The sequence below is a fragment of the Rutilus rutilus genome, assembly GCF_951802725.1.
Source record: "Rutilus rutilus genome assembly, chromosome: 18".
Taxonomy (NCBI): Eukaryota; Metazoa; Chordata; class Actinopteri; order Cypriniformes; family Leuciscidae; genus Rutilus; species Rutilus rutilus.
The window spans coordinates 24,562,142-24,581,413 of record NC_140231.1 but is presented as its reverse complement, the minus strand read 5'-3'; the positions used below and the strand labels follow the sequence as shown (position 1 = coordinate 24,581,413).

At 38.0% G+C, this 19,272-nt stretch overlaps 2 protein-coding genes across 3 annotated transcripts; both read right to left on the bottom strand.

Moving 5' to 3' along the window:
* Positions 1-647: 647 nt before the first annotated feature.
* Positions 648-5,956, bottom strand: LOC311277666 (glutamine synthetase-like; the record flags this gene model as incomplete). Its single annotated transcript, XM_084388035.1, has 6 exons — positions 648-951; positions 1,133-1,332; positions 1,462-1,589; positions 4,453-4,599; positions 5,553-5,696; positions 5,788-5,956. 6 exons carry the CDS (start codon positions 5,954-5,956, stop codon positions 648-650), a joined length of 1,092 nt encoding a protein of 363 aa, XP_084244161.1.
* Positions 5,957-8,778: 2,822 nt separating this feature from the next.
* LOC311277770 (glutamine synthetase-like) lies at positions 8,779-12,482 on the bottom strand. Of its 2 annotated transcripts, XM_084388195.1 has the most exons (7): positions 12,254-12,482; positions 11,776-11,974; positions 11,521-11,682; positions 10,459-10,605; positions 9,685-9,812; positions 9,365-9,564; positions 8,779-9,245 (listed from the first exon to the last, which is right to left on the bottom strand). In XM_084388195.1, exons 2-7 carry the CDS (start codon positions 11,942-11,944, stop codon positions 8,933-8,935), a joined length of 1,119 nt encoding a protein of 372 aa, XP_084244321.1. In that variant the 5' UTR covers positions 11,945-11,974; positions 12,254-12,482; the 3' UTR covers positions 8,779-8,932. The 2 variants fall into 2 exon arrangements, with proteins under 2 accessions (XP_084244321.1, XP_084244320.1); XM_084388194.1 differs by lacking the exon at positions 12,254-12,482 and having other exon boundaries at positions 11,521-11,962.
* Between the last annotated feature and the right edge of the window lie 6,790 nt (positions 12,483-19,272).

The following is a 19,272-nucleotide window of genomic DNA, read 5'->3' as shown; positions in this document are numbered from 1 at the left end:
ATTAAAACATGTGAATAAAAAGGTTTCTCCTCGGGAATCTTTTCCACAAAACAGGTGATTACAAACTCTTGCCTATTACGCCCTCTTATGGACAGCCAAAAGAACAGCAATCACAACAAGGGACATTTGTGTGCATGTCACAGAGATTTGAGATAATGGGTAACACTTTACAATAATCTCTCCTTAGCTAACTTTAATGCAATGAGCAATATATATATATATTTGTATGTATTTATTCATCTTTGTTAACGTTTGTTTATAAAACTGTTCAACTGTTCATTGTTGGTTCATGTTAGCTCAGTTCTATTAAATAATATTAATAAAATGTTGAAAATTAACAAATGCTTTAGAAGTATTTTTCATTGTTAGTTCATGTTAACTAATGTAGTTAGCTAATTTATGAAACTTTTGTAAGTGTAGGCTAACTATTGCAAGTGTTACCAGATAATGTTTTATTATGGTCACTCATCAGTGATAGAATTCAAGCCAAGTTTTGGTGTATATTGTTTTATTTTATTGATCTTTATTTTTATTGATTTTTATTTTTATTCTAAAAATGTAAAGAATTAAGATAAATGTATGCAATATTAAATGAGTATTCATTCTAACATTGTAAACAACCATTATTTATTGTCTCCAAAATTCCATTATTTCAATTCTTCCTCCTCTTCCAGCATGCATGTGCGGGCCATTGCGCAGGTCACGGCATATGGGTCACAGTTGGCGGCAGGACGGCGGTCCTCAAAATAACCACATTTTTTCTGAGCCACATGTAGGGGGATACGAACACTCGCCCCACGGTTAGCAACACCTGCTGAGAAATCAGTGATGCTGGAGAACACACGAAAACCCGTGAGGCGACGCTTGTTATCTTCTCCACCGTGTGGGTCGTAGACTCGAATATGCTCTGCATGACGCTTACTCAGTTTCTTGATGGCTTTCTCAATGTGCCTGATGAGAGGAGGACAATGGAGGTTAGATGACATGGCAATAACACTGTAACACAACTCACACTCTCTGTTTTATACTCTCTGACTTTTATGATTGTGTGTGTGTGTGTGTGTGTGTGTGTGTGTGTGTGTGTGTGTGTGTGTGTGTGTGTGTGTGTGTGTGTGTGTGTGTGTGTGCATACTCAATTCCTCCTTCTTCTCTCATTTGCATTGTGCTCACATTGATGTGGCAACCGGCTCCGTTCCAGTCTCCCGTCATGGGTTTTGGATCCAGGGTGGCCACCACTCCGAAATCTTCACACACCCTGTGTAGAAGGAAACGTGCCATCCACAGATGATCTCCCATCTCAATTCCTTCACATGGACCCACCTGGAACTCCCACTGCAGAGAGAGTAAACTATCCTCACTGCCCATCCAGTACATGCATAATAGAGATCTACAGATGTTGTGTTTTTGTAAATAAATATGGTCTACTGTATCTCTAATACCTAATAACTTCATTGTAGTTACCTGAGAGGGCATGACCTCTGCATTAGTGCCACCAATTTTGATGCCAGCATAAAGACAGGCTTTATAATGACAATCCACAATGTCTCTGCCAAAGGCTCTGTCAGCACCAACACTGCAGTGATACAGACCTGACAAAATTCAAATTTCTGTGATTAAGAACAACTGATAGACACAGGTTAAGTGTTGTAGGCCTTACAGGACATAAGCCATAAAAGACTTTGGTACATACTAAGTAAAACTTAACCAATATCTGTCCCTCAGCATCTTAAAGGGGTGGTATAATGCCCTTTTTACAAGATGTCAAATAAGTCTCAGATGTCCCCAGAGTGTGTATGTGAAGGTTTAGCTCAAAATACCTCACAGATATTTTTTATATCATGTTAAAATTGTCACTTTTTGAGGGTGAGCAAAAACGTTCAGTTTGTGTGTGTGTCCCTTTAAATGCAAATGAGCTGCTGCTCCCGGCACAGAGGGTGGAGCTTCAAGAGCTTGTGTGTTAGCATCTTCGATTACCTCACACAGACACACTGAAAATTTCAAAAACTTTTAGCCTTTTATGTTCAAACCGGAGTCGGACAAGAGACTCAACATCTAGAATGCAACAGGACGTTTCTGAATGGTTAGTTGATGAATTTATGTAGCTGATGTGGAATTAACTTCTAGTCATTGATTATCATATTCTAACAAAAATATCGATTTCTCAATATTGATACTAAAATATCTGAAAAAGGGTTTGGGAGAAGGCGGGAGCATGCCATGGACTTTACTTGTAAATGCAACATGACTGTGGTTGTTACGCTTTCGTCTTCTGTTTGCTCGCTTTCTGATTGGGTATCGTCAGAGGATGTCTAATATGGCGAGAAGTTTCACTCTCACTACACTTCCGGCTTCTGAACTGGTTGCAGTTCCACTCTGATTCCATATGAGGGCGCTCACAGGACGAGTGCAGAATGAATGGAGGTCAATGGCGGTATACGTATACCCCTCAAAATCCACTTTTCTCAGGATATAATTTTTTGTCTAGTAATTTGAATGTTGTATTCGAAAGGAGATGCAAAGAAATTACACATTGCTGGGTGTTAGATTTTTTAGAGTCACTTATTTGCTTTAAAAAGTCTTTCAAAATGTCAATGACGTCAGAATGCTGACGTCATTAGCAGAATGCTAGCGTGTTATGGGCAACAACAACTCAACCTGTAAGAAATCAAAAGGACATAAGTACTCGTTCATTCAACTTTCGACCTAAAACCCATGTTGAACTTGCAAAATCTACAATCAGATCTGAGATTTCTCAATGGCAATCGGGTGAAAGACAAATTTAGCTGTCTAGCCCCATTGACTCCCATTCATTTTGCACTCATGGCGATCGCCCCCAGTGGAACTCTGGTGGTACTACAGCCAAAATTCGGTACAATAGGGCTTAATAGGGAGTGGGCAGGCTCTCCGTAGACGGGCTCTGGTATCGTTTCGTTCCACCCATAATCAACAGGGTTACGCCTGGTTCACGGCCCATTCACACCAGACGCCGAAGCAACGCGGAACGGAAAATCACGCGCGGTCCGGCGCCTGCCTGTTCACACCAGACGCGTATTCTCCGCGGCAGTCGACAAGCGCTTCTGCTCAGTTGTTGTTTATTCAGAGCTATTTTTAACTTCATGGGTAAGTAAATAACCTCATAAAATGAATACACCATGTTTCTGTAACCAAGAAGTTTGTACACTTCTTTTATTAATCCGTTGTCGAGACACACGCGTGTTTAGTTAATACTCGCGGTATTTTAATTTGAAAATTGCTTATATTTTGACAATTGACCGGATGTCTCGTGTTTCTTGGTGTGACTTCCTGCCGGAATGGACGCGGATCACTCGCGGCTCGCGAAAAAAATAGACCAGACGCCGAAACTGGCGCTTCACGGCGCTCCGCGTCTGGTGTGAACGACACCATAGGTTAACATGGGCGCCGAAAGGAAGCGGCCTCCGTTCCGCGCCGCTTCCGCGTCCGGTGTGAATGAGGCCTAACGTTACGTGCGCGTTTGTCCCATAGACTGGTTTGTCCTCGGGGTTCCGTTCCACTTCCCCCACAAATCAGGATTTCTTATGTTGAATATTTACGATTCGTGATCGGAACGTTCCTCCGAGCAGGTTTTGTCACTCTGAACACACCTCACACCACAGGGAAATCTGATAAATTAATCTGTAGAACCATCAAGATAATTGGGACTTCACTTATGATTGTCGGAAAGGGAGACATTAGCCCGAATATCTTATGGTGTGGCCCCAGCATTAGCGGACGCATATGTAAAATAATGCGATCTTCAACATTAAACAGTAGGCTATAAATCAAAACTGCCTTATGCTACAGAATAAAATGTTGACCCAGGATTAGCTATAGGACTGTGATGCTTTGGGTGTTGATGGACTCAATCTACTACTATTTTGATCATCGTTCTGGATCTGATCTGGATGTATAGTCTTTGACAAACAAATTCTCAGCTTCTTTTTTCCCCCTTAAAAATAGAGGGTCTGCTCTTTTATATATATATTGCATGGTCAAATATTCATATAACAAAATATTCTGGGGGTCATGAAATTTGTTTGAAAATGGGCAAAAACGCTGGCGTGGCTGGCAACTTTTTTGAAAAAATGCTGGCAGGGAACGAGCTAATATACTTTCTGCCAAATTATGAGATGATATTAAAAATATACGGCAGTTTTTCCCCATGGTATCGATGTCAAAGCAGAGAGCAAAAAAGTTAATGTCAAGCCCTACATACTCGTATATGCAAAGTAGCATATTTGCTTCAGTCCATGTATATAATCTTTATATTATTTTTGACTTAATTGTTTGCTGTTTAGATCAAGGTTGGCCAACTCTCAACCACATTTACTGTTATGTTAGAGAGGAATTACAGTATTAATGTTTACTGATACTTAATGTTGGACCTTCACCCAAGACTGTGGATGTAACAGCAAATAAAAACATTCAGATCACCTTGTGGTTTTGGGTAGCCTAGTCTGGGCCAGCCATAAGGGTGTCCATCCACACCTAGGAGAGTATATTCCTGCTCCATACCAAACCAAGGGTGGAGATCTTTGACCTTCTCCATGACCTTGTTACAGCTGTTACGATGATTAAAATCTAAGAGAGACACTATAGTATTTTGATCAGTATGTAGTTTTACAACATTTACATAAATGTAAATAAATATAGCCTATGTAGATGGTGTAAAACCTTTCATACTGATTCTCTACCAGCTGAGCAACAGTACCAATGTTGAAGTAGAAGATTTTTAACCCAATGTCTATTCGGACGGGAGTTTAACATGGAGAGATGGGGTAAAGTAATAATTTCCAGAGCTTCTCTGTGATTTTAGTCCCGTCCGAATGTGCCATCTCAGTAATCATTACGGACAATGTCAGTAAAGATTACGGCGACTTTTACATTCAGTAAAAAGGTCCGGAAAAAATACCTCAGATAATACTAATCCTGTGCGAATAGATTTACGTGTAAATATGTACGTAAATATTTCGTCATTTCCTGTTTAAAAGTAGTTTTCCACGGTTTCTGGAAGTAACCAACTCCAACTCCAACTCCAAGTATGGAGACGCTTGAAAAAGCATTCAGTTGCGTTCTAGATGCTGGGACAAGTCTGTGGCAAAACTCAAGTGTTTTCCACATACCATTCAGATCAGAAAGAAGATCTAAAGCACTTGTTAGAGGCACGCAACATCTTTTAGCATTAGGTAAGTGCCTTTTACCAACACAATCCAATCTGAAGTTAATACATCGTTCGACCAGACATAACTGTTTTATATACATAAATATTGGTTATATGTGTTTGCATGTGACGTTGAAGCAACGTAATACGCACATGACGACAGGAAGGTGACGGCGATGCGAAAAACGAGTTCCCCCTCCCACTTCTGCTATTTTACTGAGATAAATTATCCTGTGCGAATTGGCCATTAATATTACAGACGTCCTGTGGTAAAATGACATTACTCCATCTACCCTTGTAAAGTTAATCCTGTCCGAATAGGGCTTTAGCAGTATTTTTATACATTTCAGCACATCATTTCATCCGATTTTACCTGCAGGTTCCCGGGTCTGCTTGAGCACCTCACAAAGAATCAGTTTGTTAGGGTCCAAAAGGAAGGGGTCTCTGAACATGCAGACGGGAGCCAGAAGCATTTCAGCGCCGGATCCTTGCTGACTAAAATCCCATTCTGGTATATCTACCAAAAAAAAAGAAAGAAAAGTAAAACAAAACAAAGCATGAAACATGAAAATCACAAGAAACCCCATTATGGAGATATTTCTGTATACCAGTTATGACTTTTGGTTCAGAATCCATGGTTCGAGTCTTGCTACACAGGTCCAAACTACAACCATTGATCCAGACATAAGTTACTTGACAGAAGTTTCCTTGGGGAAGACTGAGGTATCTCTGCCGCAAGAACTTGTTAAGATGTGAGCTTTCAGATACGCAAGACATACTAATGCAACAAATCCAAAAGAAAATATGAATATGGTTCGTCTGTTGACCGCTTTTCGCTCTCTCCTGTTTTTCCAAAGCTGCACTGAGACTGGTGTGACAACTAAACAGATCCACATCGAATATATGTTCTGTCACTTGTAGGAGGTCCTCAAAATTTACCTGCAACCTTAGAGCTGCTATTGTCATTAAAACTGCTGCATTGTTGTTCACACCACACCGGACCCACTGACTTTCATTATATGGACAAAACAACACTGAGGCATTCTTTTGAAATATCTTTTATAAATATTTTGTGTTTGACAGAAGTAGTCATTCATATCTATTTTTGGGTGAACTATCTTTGTAACTATTCTTAGGACTGTGTTTCTTTTTCACAACTGTGTGGTTGGAGCAAGTTGTTAATGTTTCAAATGTTGTTATTTTATAAAATCATACTTTTTTTCTGTTTAATCAATTATTTTGTCATTCGTAATTAGTTAACTGTGTAAATTATTGCTGAAAAGTCATTCGATTTTAAATTTAAATCTACTTTCTTTCTCATATTGCAAAAGAAAAAGCCTATATCTACAAATATTCCCGGGAATCCTCTGTTTGAATGGCACCAAATCAGCATATTAGAATGATTTTTGAAGGATCACGTGACACCAATATATACACACTCACTCAATATTACTTTTTTACTGTTTTATCAAATAAACATTTTATTTTCCAAATACCCCAAAACATTTGAACGGCAGTATGCGCAAATGTACAGTAGTGGCCAAAAGTGATGTCCGGTCTAGTTCAATATTCAAATATTATAAAAAAAATTGTTAGAGATTTTGTGAGCATTTTGCTTAGTTTTATTTGTGATACCTCAATGAAACATGCCAAATTGTGCAGACATAAGTTTTGGTGTCATACAAAAAAAAAATTATGAACCAACAAAATATGAACAACTGATTATACTGTAGTCAATGTATGCTTTTTCCTGTGAGCTTTTTGTTTTTCTATGCATTTTTTTGCATAGTGAAATAAATCCTGCTGCTGTAGTTTACCTTTTTTTTTGCCACATCATATTGTCAGATAAATACCTTAACCAAGTTTAGTGTTTTGTTCTTCCCTCATATTTAACCCCTTCAGACCTGAGTTTTTCCACTGAGCAATATTTTTACCTGCTTGATTTTTGCTCTTCTTCAATGTAGAAATGAATCTAAAAAACAAGATTTTTTTCAATCGACAGTAGTCGATTGTCGAGTTCACGCACGTGATCATAGGTACTAAACCTATGCGCGTGAACTCGACAATTGACTACTGTGGACTTCGACCGAAAACAGGATGTAAATACAGGTATGTGCGCTGGCTGAATAAACATCATTTTTATTAATATCTTTCACATCTACTGCAGTCAGATTCACCCGCGTTCACTCCGAAGGAATCACTCACATGATCTGTGCACTTGTAATGACACATCAAGGATGTTAAGAGGCTAAAAGCAGGTTTAAAACTTGCCCCATTGAAGTCAACAGGGTGCAAATTTTAAAACGAGGATAACACGGTGTAGGCAACCCCGATTTTTGTCGTTGTTCTCTGTACTGACAGCACTCCAAATGTACAAAAAAATGAGCTCAATGTTAAAATTGACCGGAGTTCTCCTTTAAGGGAAAGTGGCAGAGCAGTCTTTGGGAATCTGTAACCAGAAAAACCCCATGCAGTGCTGTGTCAGTGTCTCATCGAGTCTTGCGCTAGGAACACACTCACACACCACTGTGTCTCTGTCAGGTGTATTTCTTACTCTTCTGAGTCATCTTTGAGCAATTGATGTTATGTAGTTATTATTTCTGAATTGGCTTTTAATTGTTTACTTGTGTGATTGGCATGATGCATTTTTACCTGACAAATAAAATATTAATCTTGATTTATTCTGTATGATTCTGAAATCAGTATTTCTAGAATAGATTAATGTGGAGTCTGGTGTTAAGTTATGAGCCACAACTAGCCTAAGTTATGAGGTTCCTGCTGATATCTTTCAAGACCTGATGGACATTAAAATGTAAAGAATTCCTGTGTTCTGCAACTCTGAAAGATCTTCAAAATAACTTTGAATACGATCACGGTACTATTAAGTTTATAATAGGTGCAAGTTGATGAGGCTGTACCATGAGCATAAATCTGCATATAAAAGGTAAAAATGGGACTTCCTTCTCCTCCTGTCTGAAGGGGTTAAAAAATATATCACATTTTGCTCATATTTTAATGGTTTAGTTAAACGTGTAGTGTTATTAAAAACAAATATCCCCTCCAGACATCACTTGTGGCCATATACTGGTTTCCATGTTTTATGGGGACTTTCCATAGACATGATGATTTTTATACTGTACAATCTGTACAGTGTATCCCCTAAACCTCCCTCTAAACACAGGCCTCACTGAAAACCTTCTGCATTTTTACATGTATGTATGATTTATTAGCTGTTTTCCTCATAGGGACCAACAAATGTCAACACAAGGTCAAACATTACTGGTATTACTATCCTTGTGGGGACATTTGGTGCACTTTTTTGGGCATTTGGATAATGAATGCGCTTACTGATAAGCTTGTGTTACTGTATCTTTTACATGTGGTTTAGGTGGCTTAATTTTTGTACATTGTGAACTGGTATTTACACCCTTGGTAATTTGGCTATTATAAAAACCTGTTCACCTAAATATTCTCCATTGCTGTGGCAGTTAACTTGGAATGTAGTGTTTTGATTTCTCTTTGTGAGACGTCAATGCTGTTAACCCTGGACAGGTTTTAAAGAGATCTATTGTACAGAGAATCAGGCAAACTAAGGTGTATGATCATTTCATGCAAGTCATGTGTCATAAAACATTCTTCAGATGAAAATTTTAATTTAATTTGAGTAACGAGTATGATTTACATACAAATATAACAGGTTTATGTGGCCTCTGTCTAAACATTCACAATAACATTTTTATTTCCAAAGGTGTGTTATTCCAGTTCATGAACATCTTTGCCCTCTTCCAGCATGCATGTGCGGGCCATTGCGCAGGTCACGGCATATGGGTCACAGTTGGCGGCAGGACGGCGGTCCTCAAAGTAACCACATTTATCCTGACCCACCTGACGAGGGATACGAACACTCGCCCCGCGGTTAGCAACACCTGCTGAGAAATCACTGATGCTGGCGGTCTCGTGATGACCCGTGAGGCGACGCTTGTTATCTTCTCCACCGTGTGGGTCGTAGACTCGAATATGCTCTACATGACGCTTACTCAGTTTCTCTATGGCTTTCTCAATGTGCCTGATGAGAGGAGGACAATGGAGGTTAGATGACATGGCAATAACACTGTAACACAACTCACACTCTCTGTTTTATACTCTCTGACTTTTATGATTGTGTGTGTGTGTGTGTGTGCATACTCAATTCCTCCTTCTTCTCTCATTTGCATTGTGCTCACATTGATGTGGCAACCGGCTCCGTTCCAGTCTCCCGTCATGGGTTTTGGATCCAGGGTGGCCACCACTCCGAAATCTTCACACACCCTGTGTAGCAGGAAACGTGCCATCCACAGTTGATCTCCCATCTCAATTCCTTCACATGGACCCACCTGGAACTCCCACTGCAGAGAGAGTAAACTATCCTCATTGCCCATCCAGTACATGCATAATAGAGATCTACAGATGTTGTGTTTTTGTAAATAAATAGTGTCTCTAATACCTAATAACTTCATGGTAGTTACCTGAGAGGGCATGACCTCTGCATTAGTGCCACTGATTTTGATGCCAGCATAAAGACAGGCTTTATAATGACACTCCACAATGTCTCTGCCAAAGGCTCTGTCAGCACCAACACTGCAGTAATACGGACCTGACAGAAGAGAGACACAAAATTGTCCTCTTAAAAATATAGGATTGTCACAGATGCCATTTTATTGCAAAATCAAAACATAAAAACTCTCTAAAGAAATGTCAGCAAACCTGAACATGTAAAACGAGTCACAGGCAGAGAGTGTTTTCTGATTGGCTAAAAGAGTGTGGACCAGAGAGCCACAAAAACCTGTTTTGTTTTGGCCATCTATCAGGTACTTCAACTTAAATGTTACTTGAAATAAAATAAACATTTAACAAATGTAAGAAAAAACTATTTAAACTTGTTTTATTTCAGTTAGTTGAAGCATTTTGACTTTTGACTTGATGTACAAAATTAACTGAAATAATACTGAAATAAAAATGAATAAAAACTATACAAGCATATTTGAACATAACAAAGTGACAAACTATAAAGTTAAATCTATGATTAAAATATTAATAAATATAATATTATCTCAATGATACTAAAATTGCACTGCTATAGGGACATTGTAAGTGTGTTATTCAAAATATCCCCCAAAGCACCTTTAAAACCAAAGACTTTTCTCATTGCATTATAAGGTGTTACAAAGGATCATTAAGTTTCATGTTGCGCCATTAACCTAGACTGTGGATGTAACAACTCATAAAAACATTCAGATCACCTTGTTTTTTGGGGTAGCCTAGTCTGGGCCAGCCATAAGGGTGTCCATCCACACCTAGGAGAGTATATTCCTGCTCCATACCAAACCAAGGGTGGAGATCTTTGACCTTCTCCATGACCTTGTTACAGCTGTTACGATGATTCGATTCTAAGAGAAAAGGTACCTAGGGTTTAAATCATTCTACACAACTTTATAAGATAGCACCATCTTTCTCTATTTGGTTTTATGGTGTGACACCTGCATGAAATGTTTCTTCTATATAATATTATACATATAACATTATATAGAAGAAACATTACACATATATATGAAAAGCAGTATTAGTAATCAATACCTGATATGTGCAAATAACCCATTAACATCTTAAAAAAAAATTCTAAAATAGAAAATTAGAACTTAAATTACAAATAAGGCAACAGTTTGCATGACTTCTTTTTGAATTTGTTTCATAAACTTAATTAAATGCCTTCAATGAACTTAAAATGTCAATTTGCCATGACTTAAATCTGCCCTAATTTTAACAACTAACAACTTCGATTAACCAAATCTACACCTTTTATCAAGAAGAAGTAATAAAACTTGAAAAAACTTTGTGGTTTAATAATGTGTCATTGTTTTAATAAGAAATTGGAATAAAACTCTCAAAAATACCGGTAAATAATGGTAAACAAACTTAAAAAAAATGATCACATGAAGCAGTAACAATCATTTTGCAATCATCAAGTAATCATTTTGAGTTGAGGAACAAACTCATTCTGATATCACAAGAAAATAAGTTTCTAAATGTGTCCGTAACAATGTACATGAAACTAGCAAACTGCCAAACAATGTAACCATATTCATTCTTAATGCACCAGGGCATGCTGGGAAGCAGGTGAATGAGACTGAATAAAAAAAGAATTTTCAATACAGGCCTACATGAACTAAAAATGCATTAATCCAATTTACCTGTTATACTTTAAAAATGAATTAATAAAAAAAAAAAAAAAAACGTAAGTAAATCAAAAACTACATTATGTAAATCATTATTATTTTTTTTTTTATACAGTTTCCCAATCATACCTGCAGGTTCCCGGGTGTGCTTGAACACTTCACACAGGACCAGTTTGTTTGGGTCCAAAATGAAGGGGTCCCTGAACATGCAGACGGGAATCAGTAGCATGTCGCTGTTGCGTCCTTCAGACTGACCTGTGCTGGAACCGTCAAAGTTCCATTCTGGCAGATCTGCCAAAGAACAAGAAAAACCAGCATTAACAAGATGCTGGAGCCAAAAACAAAGAAAGTGAAACTGCTCAGGTAAAACCGAAACTTTGCTACCAGCTATGCACTTTGGCTCCGAATCCATGGTTCGAGTCTTGCTGCGCAGACCCTCCCCAGAGCCATCAATCCAGATGTAAGTGACCTGACAGAAGTGTCCCTGAGGCAGACTGAGATACTGCTGCCGCAGGGCCTTGTTGAGGCTAGAGCTGTCAGATACGTAAGACATACTGGACCAGATTTACAGTAAATAATGGATCTGGAGAAGCAAAACAAGAAGAACATCGACTATGCTGTCAATGTAGTTGCTTATTAAAATATCATAAATATTAATTATAGTTATTTAAATATATTAATTATAATTATAAATTCAGACAAATTTTTATCTAAAAACCTTTAAATTGTACTGTTTGTCAATACGTTATCCACAAATTTGTATAGATTTATCAAAATATTATATTTTCTTTGATTAAACTGTGAATAATAAAAGCCAAGCAAAATTGTACTGCTCATTAAAGTACCATAATGTACTACTTACTCAGACAGGTGAATATGATATAATCGTTCCTCTCCACACATGAAGACCTGTGTGCTGAAACAGTTGAGTTTAAGAAGCCCGTCATCAGTAAGTTATGACGTGTGAGAGATGAAACATAAGATGGGCGTGATTTCCATTCTTAGATTTGATTCTGTGATGACTAAACAAAATGAGTCATTACACCCCAATGCATTTAAAACCTGTTCACCTGTAATTGCTACGATACTGCTGCTGATTTTTTTTTTTTTTTCATTCATTAAATGTTCTGGGATGCATTACCAGGTATTTTATAAGTATAGTTAAGCTGAATATACAATAGTAGATTTCTCTTGAGGCAATGAAGACTTGTGCATGACCAGTATTTTCAGTGACAAATACAATCTACTCAACCGTTTTCTCACCTCAGCTCTATTGCACACACAATTACACACTATGCTTAATGAGAGGCTTTTTTTTCCACTGCAAACAGACATCAGCACAATCAAGGCTCAGAGGAACCGAGTTTTTTATGTGCTTTGATATGAACAGACACTTGCTGTAAAAAATAAAGCTGATTAATTCAAACCCCTGCAAGCACGTCATGAAGCAAACTATATAGAAACTGCTTGTTTGCAGAACAGACATAATATCTAAATACACTTATGAACACAACCACTTATAATGGGTTTGGCTTTTCATTCACCAAAGGAAATCACAAGTCTTATTCCCACAAGTTACCTATAAACAGGCAAAACCAGTTTAAAAAGCAGAAGCTAAACTAAGAAGGTGATAAATAAAGCCGATTTAATAAAGTTGTGTATAGATTGCACTACTCTCATATAAGTAACATTCAATATATCACTCTGTATCACCTTTGTGTATTAAATGCAAGTCCAACAAGGATATACATTGACTCAGTTCTTGTCTGAGATCTTTTGTTTTTACTCAAAGGCTATATCCTCCTGTTGCAATATTAGGCCGGGCCCCTTCTTTGGAGACCTATAGTCTCAATCAAATCCAGACGGTACAATATGAGATGACAATAGCAAAGAAGGCAATTTTGTTGACGTGGATCAAAGTGCTTGTAGCTAAATTTGAGATGTGGCTTACAGAGTTTAGAAGTGTGTTACATATATGTAAAAGATCAGATGTGAAATTGCTTTTTTTGAATATCTGGATTTATCATTGAATTGAACATTCTGCACATATTAAGAGGTATGGTAGATTATATAATGTCTTGCAGGTATTTTTCATAATTGGGTAATCATTGGTATTGGAATTTTAAATAATTGTTTATGTATATAGCTGTTTGTATGTGTTTCTGCATATACAGTGGGTACGGAAAGCATTCAGACCCCCTTACATTTTTCACTCTTTGTTATATTGCAGCCATTTGCTAAAATCATTTAAGTTCTTTTTTTTTTCCTCATTATTGTACACACAGCACCCCACATTGACAGAAAAACACAGAATTGTTGACATTTTTGCACATTTATTAAAAAAGAAAAACTGAAATATCACATGGTCCTAAGTATTCAGACCCTTTGCTGTGACACTCATATATTTAATTCAGGTGCTGTCCATTTCTTCTGATCATCCTTGAGATGGTTCTACACCTTCATTTGAGTCCAGCTGTGTTTGATTATACTGATTGGACTTGATTAGGAAAGCCACACACCTGTCTATATAAGACCTTACAGCTCACAGTGCATGTCAGAGCAAATGAGAATCATGAGGTCAAAGGAACTGCCTGAAGAGCCCAGAGACAGAATTGTGGCAAGGCACAGATCTGGCCATGGTTACAAAAAAAATTCTGCTGCACTTAAGGTTCCTAAGAGCACAGTGGCCTCCATAATCCTTAAATGGAAGACGTTTGGGACGACCAGAACCCTTCCTAGAGCTGGTGAGAGAGGTAAAGAAGAACCCAAAGATCACTGTGGCTGAGCTCCAGAGATGCAGTCGGGAGATGGGAGAAAGTTGTAGTAAGTCAACCATCACTGCAGCCATCCACCAGTCGGGGCTTTATGGCAGAGTGGCCCGACGGAAGCCTCTCCTCAGTGCAAGACACATGAAAGCACACCTGAAGGACTCCAAGATGGTGATAAATAAGATTCTCTGGTCTGATGAGACCAAGATAGAACTTTTTGGCCTTAATTCTAAGCGGTATGTGTGGAGAAAACCAGGCACTGCTCATCACCTGTCCAATACAGTCTCAACAGTGAAGCATGGTGGTGGCAGCATCATGCTGTGGGGGTGTTTTTCAGCTGCAGGGACAGGACGACTGGTTGCAATCGAGGGAAAGATGAATGCGGCCAACTACAGGGATATCCTGGACGAAAACCTTCTCCAGAGTGCTCTGGACCTCAGACTGGGCCGAAGGTTCACCTTCCAACAAGACAATGACCCTAAGCACACAGCTTCACAACAACTCCGTGACTGTTCTTGAATGGCCCAGCCAGAGCCCTGACTTAAACCCAATTGAGCATCTCTGGAGAGACCTGAAAATGGCTGTCCACCAACGTTTACCATCCAACCTGACAGAACTGGAGAGGATCTGCAAGGAGGAATGGCAGAGGATACCCAAATCCAGGTGTGAAAAACTTGTTGCATCTTTCCCAAAAAGATTCATGGCTGTATTAGATCAAAAGGGTGCTTCTACTAAATACTGAGCAAAGGGTTTGAATACTTAGGACCATGTGATATTTCAGTTTTTCTTTTTTAATAAATGTGCAAAAATGTCAACAATTCTGTGTTTTTCTGTCAATATGGGGTGCTGTGTGTACAATAATGAGGGAAAAAAATGAACTTAAGTGATTTTAGCAAATGGCTGCAATATAACAAAGAGTGAAAAATTTAAGGGGGTCTGAATACTTTCCGTACCCACTGTATGTGTGTATAGATATTGCATGTTTATGTATATTTTGTATTTATATAATTTACCATTTTTATTTTTGTTGTTGTTACTGATTTGCTGGTATACCAGCTCTTGTGTAAGAATGGGCTGAAATCTCTTCAGCCATGTCCCAGAATCTAGTGAAAAGCTTCTCAGAAAATAATAAAGAGCTCCAGCTTTTTATTAACGTCAGTGTTTTTGAAATTAAATGTTTTATATACAAGTACATAGTGTCTACTTAGTCTATTTCTGGTAAAATGTTAAAACATTAAAATGTGATGCAACCTGTTCATCCTGTCTCCATTGAGATATTTTGGAACATTTACAAGCAGAAAACAAAATAGTTTATGACAAAACAAATATGACGTGGCGCAAGACAATCTTGATGATGTATCTTTAAAATTAAATGTAACCTGTTTTCTGAAACGTCGGTATTCCTGGGTGGTTCCTACTGATACTAAAATAATAAAAGCAAAACTAAAACTATACTTGCTTAACATATTAAAGAGCCAATTCAAACCTTTCTGTTGATACAAATCTTCAATGGTCAAAAGTATAAAAGATGCTTGGTGAATGCCTCAAATGTGAAAAAACCCCAAACCAAAACAAAAAAAACATTACTACTAACATTAAGTGCATGTTTAATTAAAGTCATTCACAAACTGGTTAACACACTTGTTACATTTAAAACAAGAAATAGCTTTTTTTAATAAACAATATGCAGGAAAAACATGCAAATTATATTTGCAAACCTGTTTTGACATCATTTACCAAATGGTTTTGATCAAAAGTGATCCGGGATTAGAAATCCATGCTCAAGTGCACAGTGATATCAGATTGTGATTGTTCAGAGCACCCAGTTCACCTCAGGTTGGGACTGAACCTTGCTTTCGGCTACTGCAACTCAAGGCAATATACTCAGTTTAAAGAAATAAAATAGCAGCTTTCAAATTATACAAACATTTTTAAAGGAATTGGCCACCCAAAAATGACAATCCTGTCATGATTTACACACCCCATGCTGTTCTAAACCTGTATGACTTTCTGTCTAATGTGGAAAATAAAGCCTGTTCCTAACATAAAGCTATTATATGTATGCATACAACTTGGAATATAATGCATGAGACAAGTGGATTACTTTTATAACACAACCCTAGTGGATGATTCAATGTCTTCTGAAGCTAAATGATAGGTGTGTGTGGAAGAAAACTATTAGTACCTTTTTTACTATAATTCCTTGCTTCTGCGTGGTCTTTTGTCATATGAGCGCTCATGAGAGGGACATTATGACACGTGACATAAGTGCGTTGTAAAGCTTGCACAAAGTGGCGATCCTTCTGAGTTACTTCTTGTGCAAACTTCACCACGTTGAGCTGAACTTGCGAACAAGTCTAGGGCAGTTTATAGATAAAAGAGTTTCAAATATTAGTATTCTTTTTTACACACACTTAATTTCAATTCAAAAGACATTGATTCATCCACTGGGGTCATATGTATTACCGTCACGATCGCTGTGTGTGGTTTTTCAAGCGTCAACCAAGCAGCAACCATTGACTTGCATTATATGGATTATAAGGATTATTTTCCTAAAAATCTTCATTTGTGTTTATCTGAAGAAAGTCATACATGAGTAGGCCTATATATGATGAGAGAATTTAAATTTTTGAGTGAACTATCCCTTTAAGAAAAGATATTCAGAATTACAGTGAGAAGGAAAACATAATCATGAACGACAGTGAGCGGTCCAGCATAGCTTCAGTGAGTGATCACAGTGCAGGATGGATGATTAAGAATCACATTTATGGATCATATGTCCACAGCAGCTCTCATGTCATGCTTTCCTGACAATACGCCCAGTTTTCTTTGAGTCTCGTCTCCTTGACCGGACTGGCTGGCTACTGACTCGCCACGTTCCATGACAGACACGGGCACTGTGGGTAAGAATAAGAACAACACAGACAGTTATGAAGGCATACACACATGCACATATATATATATATATTTTTTTTTATTGTATAGGGTCGTTAACGACCCTAGGTAATGGTGCAAGCATTGGCGTCGGAAGAAAAAAAAAAGTGGGTGGGTCCTCCCCCAGAAAAATGTTACTGGAGTAAATACCATTTCATTCTGGTGCCTTTTAATTAAACAAGTAAACTAAACTCCACTTAACGTCGGGTGGTGCTTTGCCTCCACGTCCTGCATTAAATGCACAGCTATCCGTGGATTATCCCCCTAATATGGTAATTTGCCAGCAATGACAACTTAAAGCTGTTATTGATGTTTGCAACGCAATATTTGACTGGAAAGGTACAACGGGCGGTTACTTTCGTCAGTTGCGGCTTGTTGAGAAATATAATGTAGCGATTCAGCGGAAATGGAGTTTAATTTATTAATTTTAATTAAAACAAATATTTAATTTAATTCCTCAAGTGGAATGGATTTGACTGACGACGCTCTGAAAAGCGAACAGACAAATGCGCTGAATTAGAGATGGTAAAAGTGAGTGGGTATAATATCATTGATCTTAAAAAGTGGGTGGGTCCGGTCCCACCCATATACAATGGTTCCGACGCCCATGGGTGCAAGTATATTTTTTTCTGCACAACAATAATTGGATCTTTGATGACCGAACAAGTACAATTTGGTACAATTCACCTTTATTCCACAAGGAGGCAATGTCTGATACACAATGAGTGACGTTTCACTCATAGTTACCGAAGGCAGAAAACAAAAGAATAGGAAGTATCATCAGCAAAACTCGAAGTGGCTCTGCTCAGTGATTTACTGCAGAGCAAATACTGAACGCAATCAAATATTACTGTCACTGTCATGTGATGGTGCATCTGGTGAAGAAGCTGTCAGCGATCAAAATATAGATTTTGAAGATGTTGAAAATTAAAGTTTTTAGAATATGTTTGAGATCGAATCTGAGCCAGATGCTGAATTTACTGAACTCTTCCAAGCGCCAAACGGTAACAAAATAGCCTATGCTTTATTTTATTCTTCTGCAATTGTTACTCTAATATCAGAAGAGTAATATTATCGCGATAGCGTACAGATCCTTCAAATAACCATTCAAATATGATCACGTTTTGCTTGAAGATCAAATATGTGATAATGATTGGCGAAACATTCATGCATTTAAGGGTTATTAACTGCTTCAGTCGTAATTTAAATGTGCCTGTGGTAAAAAAAACAAACAAACAAACAAACAAAAAAAAAAACATTTTAAAGCATACGGAATAACTCTTAAAAAGGTTTGGTCAGATTAGGGTCACGTGGGGAACATTTTTAGTAATTGTGCGAGGTAAAAAAGCACATGTAAACATCTTACCCGGAGGACCACATGAGGCGTTTATGTGGCTTGGCTGCTTGTCTCCTGTACTGCATCAGTCCACACACCAGCTCGTGAGCTATCATGACGTAAAGTAAGAATATGAGCACACCCGGGTCCATCCTGCCGGTAAGTGCAAGTATTCGCTATTTGACAGATTTTTGCACAGCAATGCGGGTTGCACGGAATTTAGCTACACGGTCACTGAATCTCACCCACGCGCTCGTTTGTTATCCCTCCACGAGTCACTTGTCTCGCGCTTCAAAAATAATTCATAAACAGCGGTATTTTACTCCTCATCACTGACTTGATAATCCGACCTTTTCATCTTTCACTGTTGACGTAGTGTGAGGATTTTGTTGCTTGAATTATATCCTATTGAGCTTTTCGACAGACGGATCATGACTAGGAGGATGATGTTGCCGTGGAGACATCGCCGTTGCCAAGAGACCTCGTAATTCAGTTTCAGTAGTGCCGAGATTGAAAAAGAAAATATATCAATCGCTGCCATTATACCATGACTATGAACCCCACATACAAGTCATTCCTCGAGAACAAAAAAAAAAAAAACAAAAAAAAAAACATTGTGGCCTTCACACGTGTATAAACAACGACAGGACATTTTGCTGACAGCAACGGTTTTCTGAAGGCGTACAAACATCTAGTAGCTAACTTAATTTTGGTTAATCATGTAACCAATTTTCATTTCATTTTTGTAGTACTTAAAGACAATAAGTCTAATAATACCTTATGGATAAATGAACTGTAAACCTTTTTAATACACACACACACACACACACACACACACACACA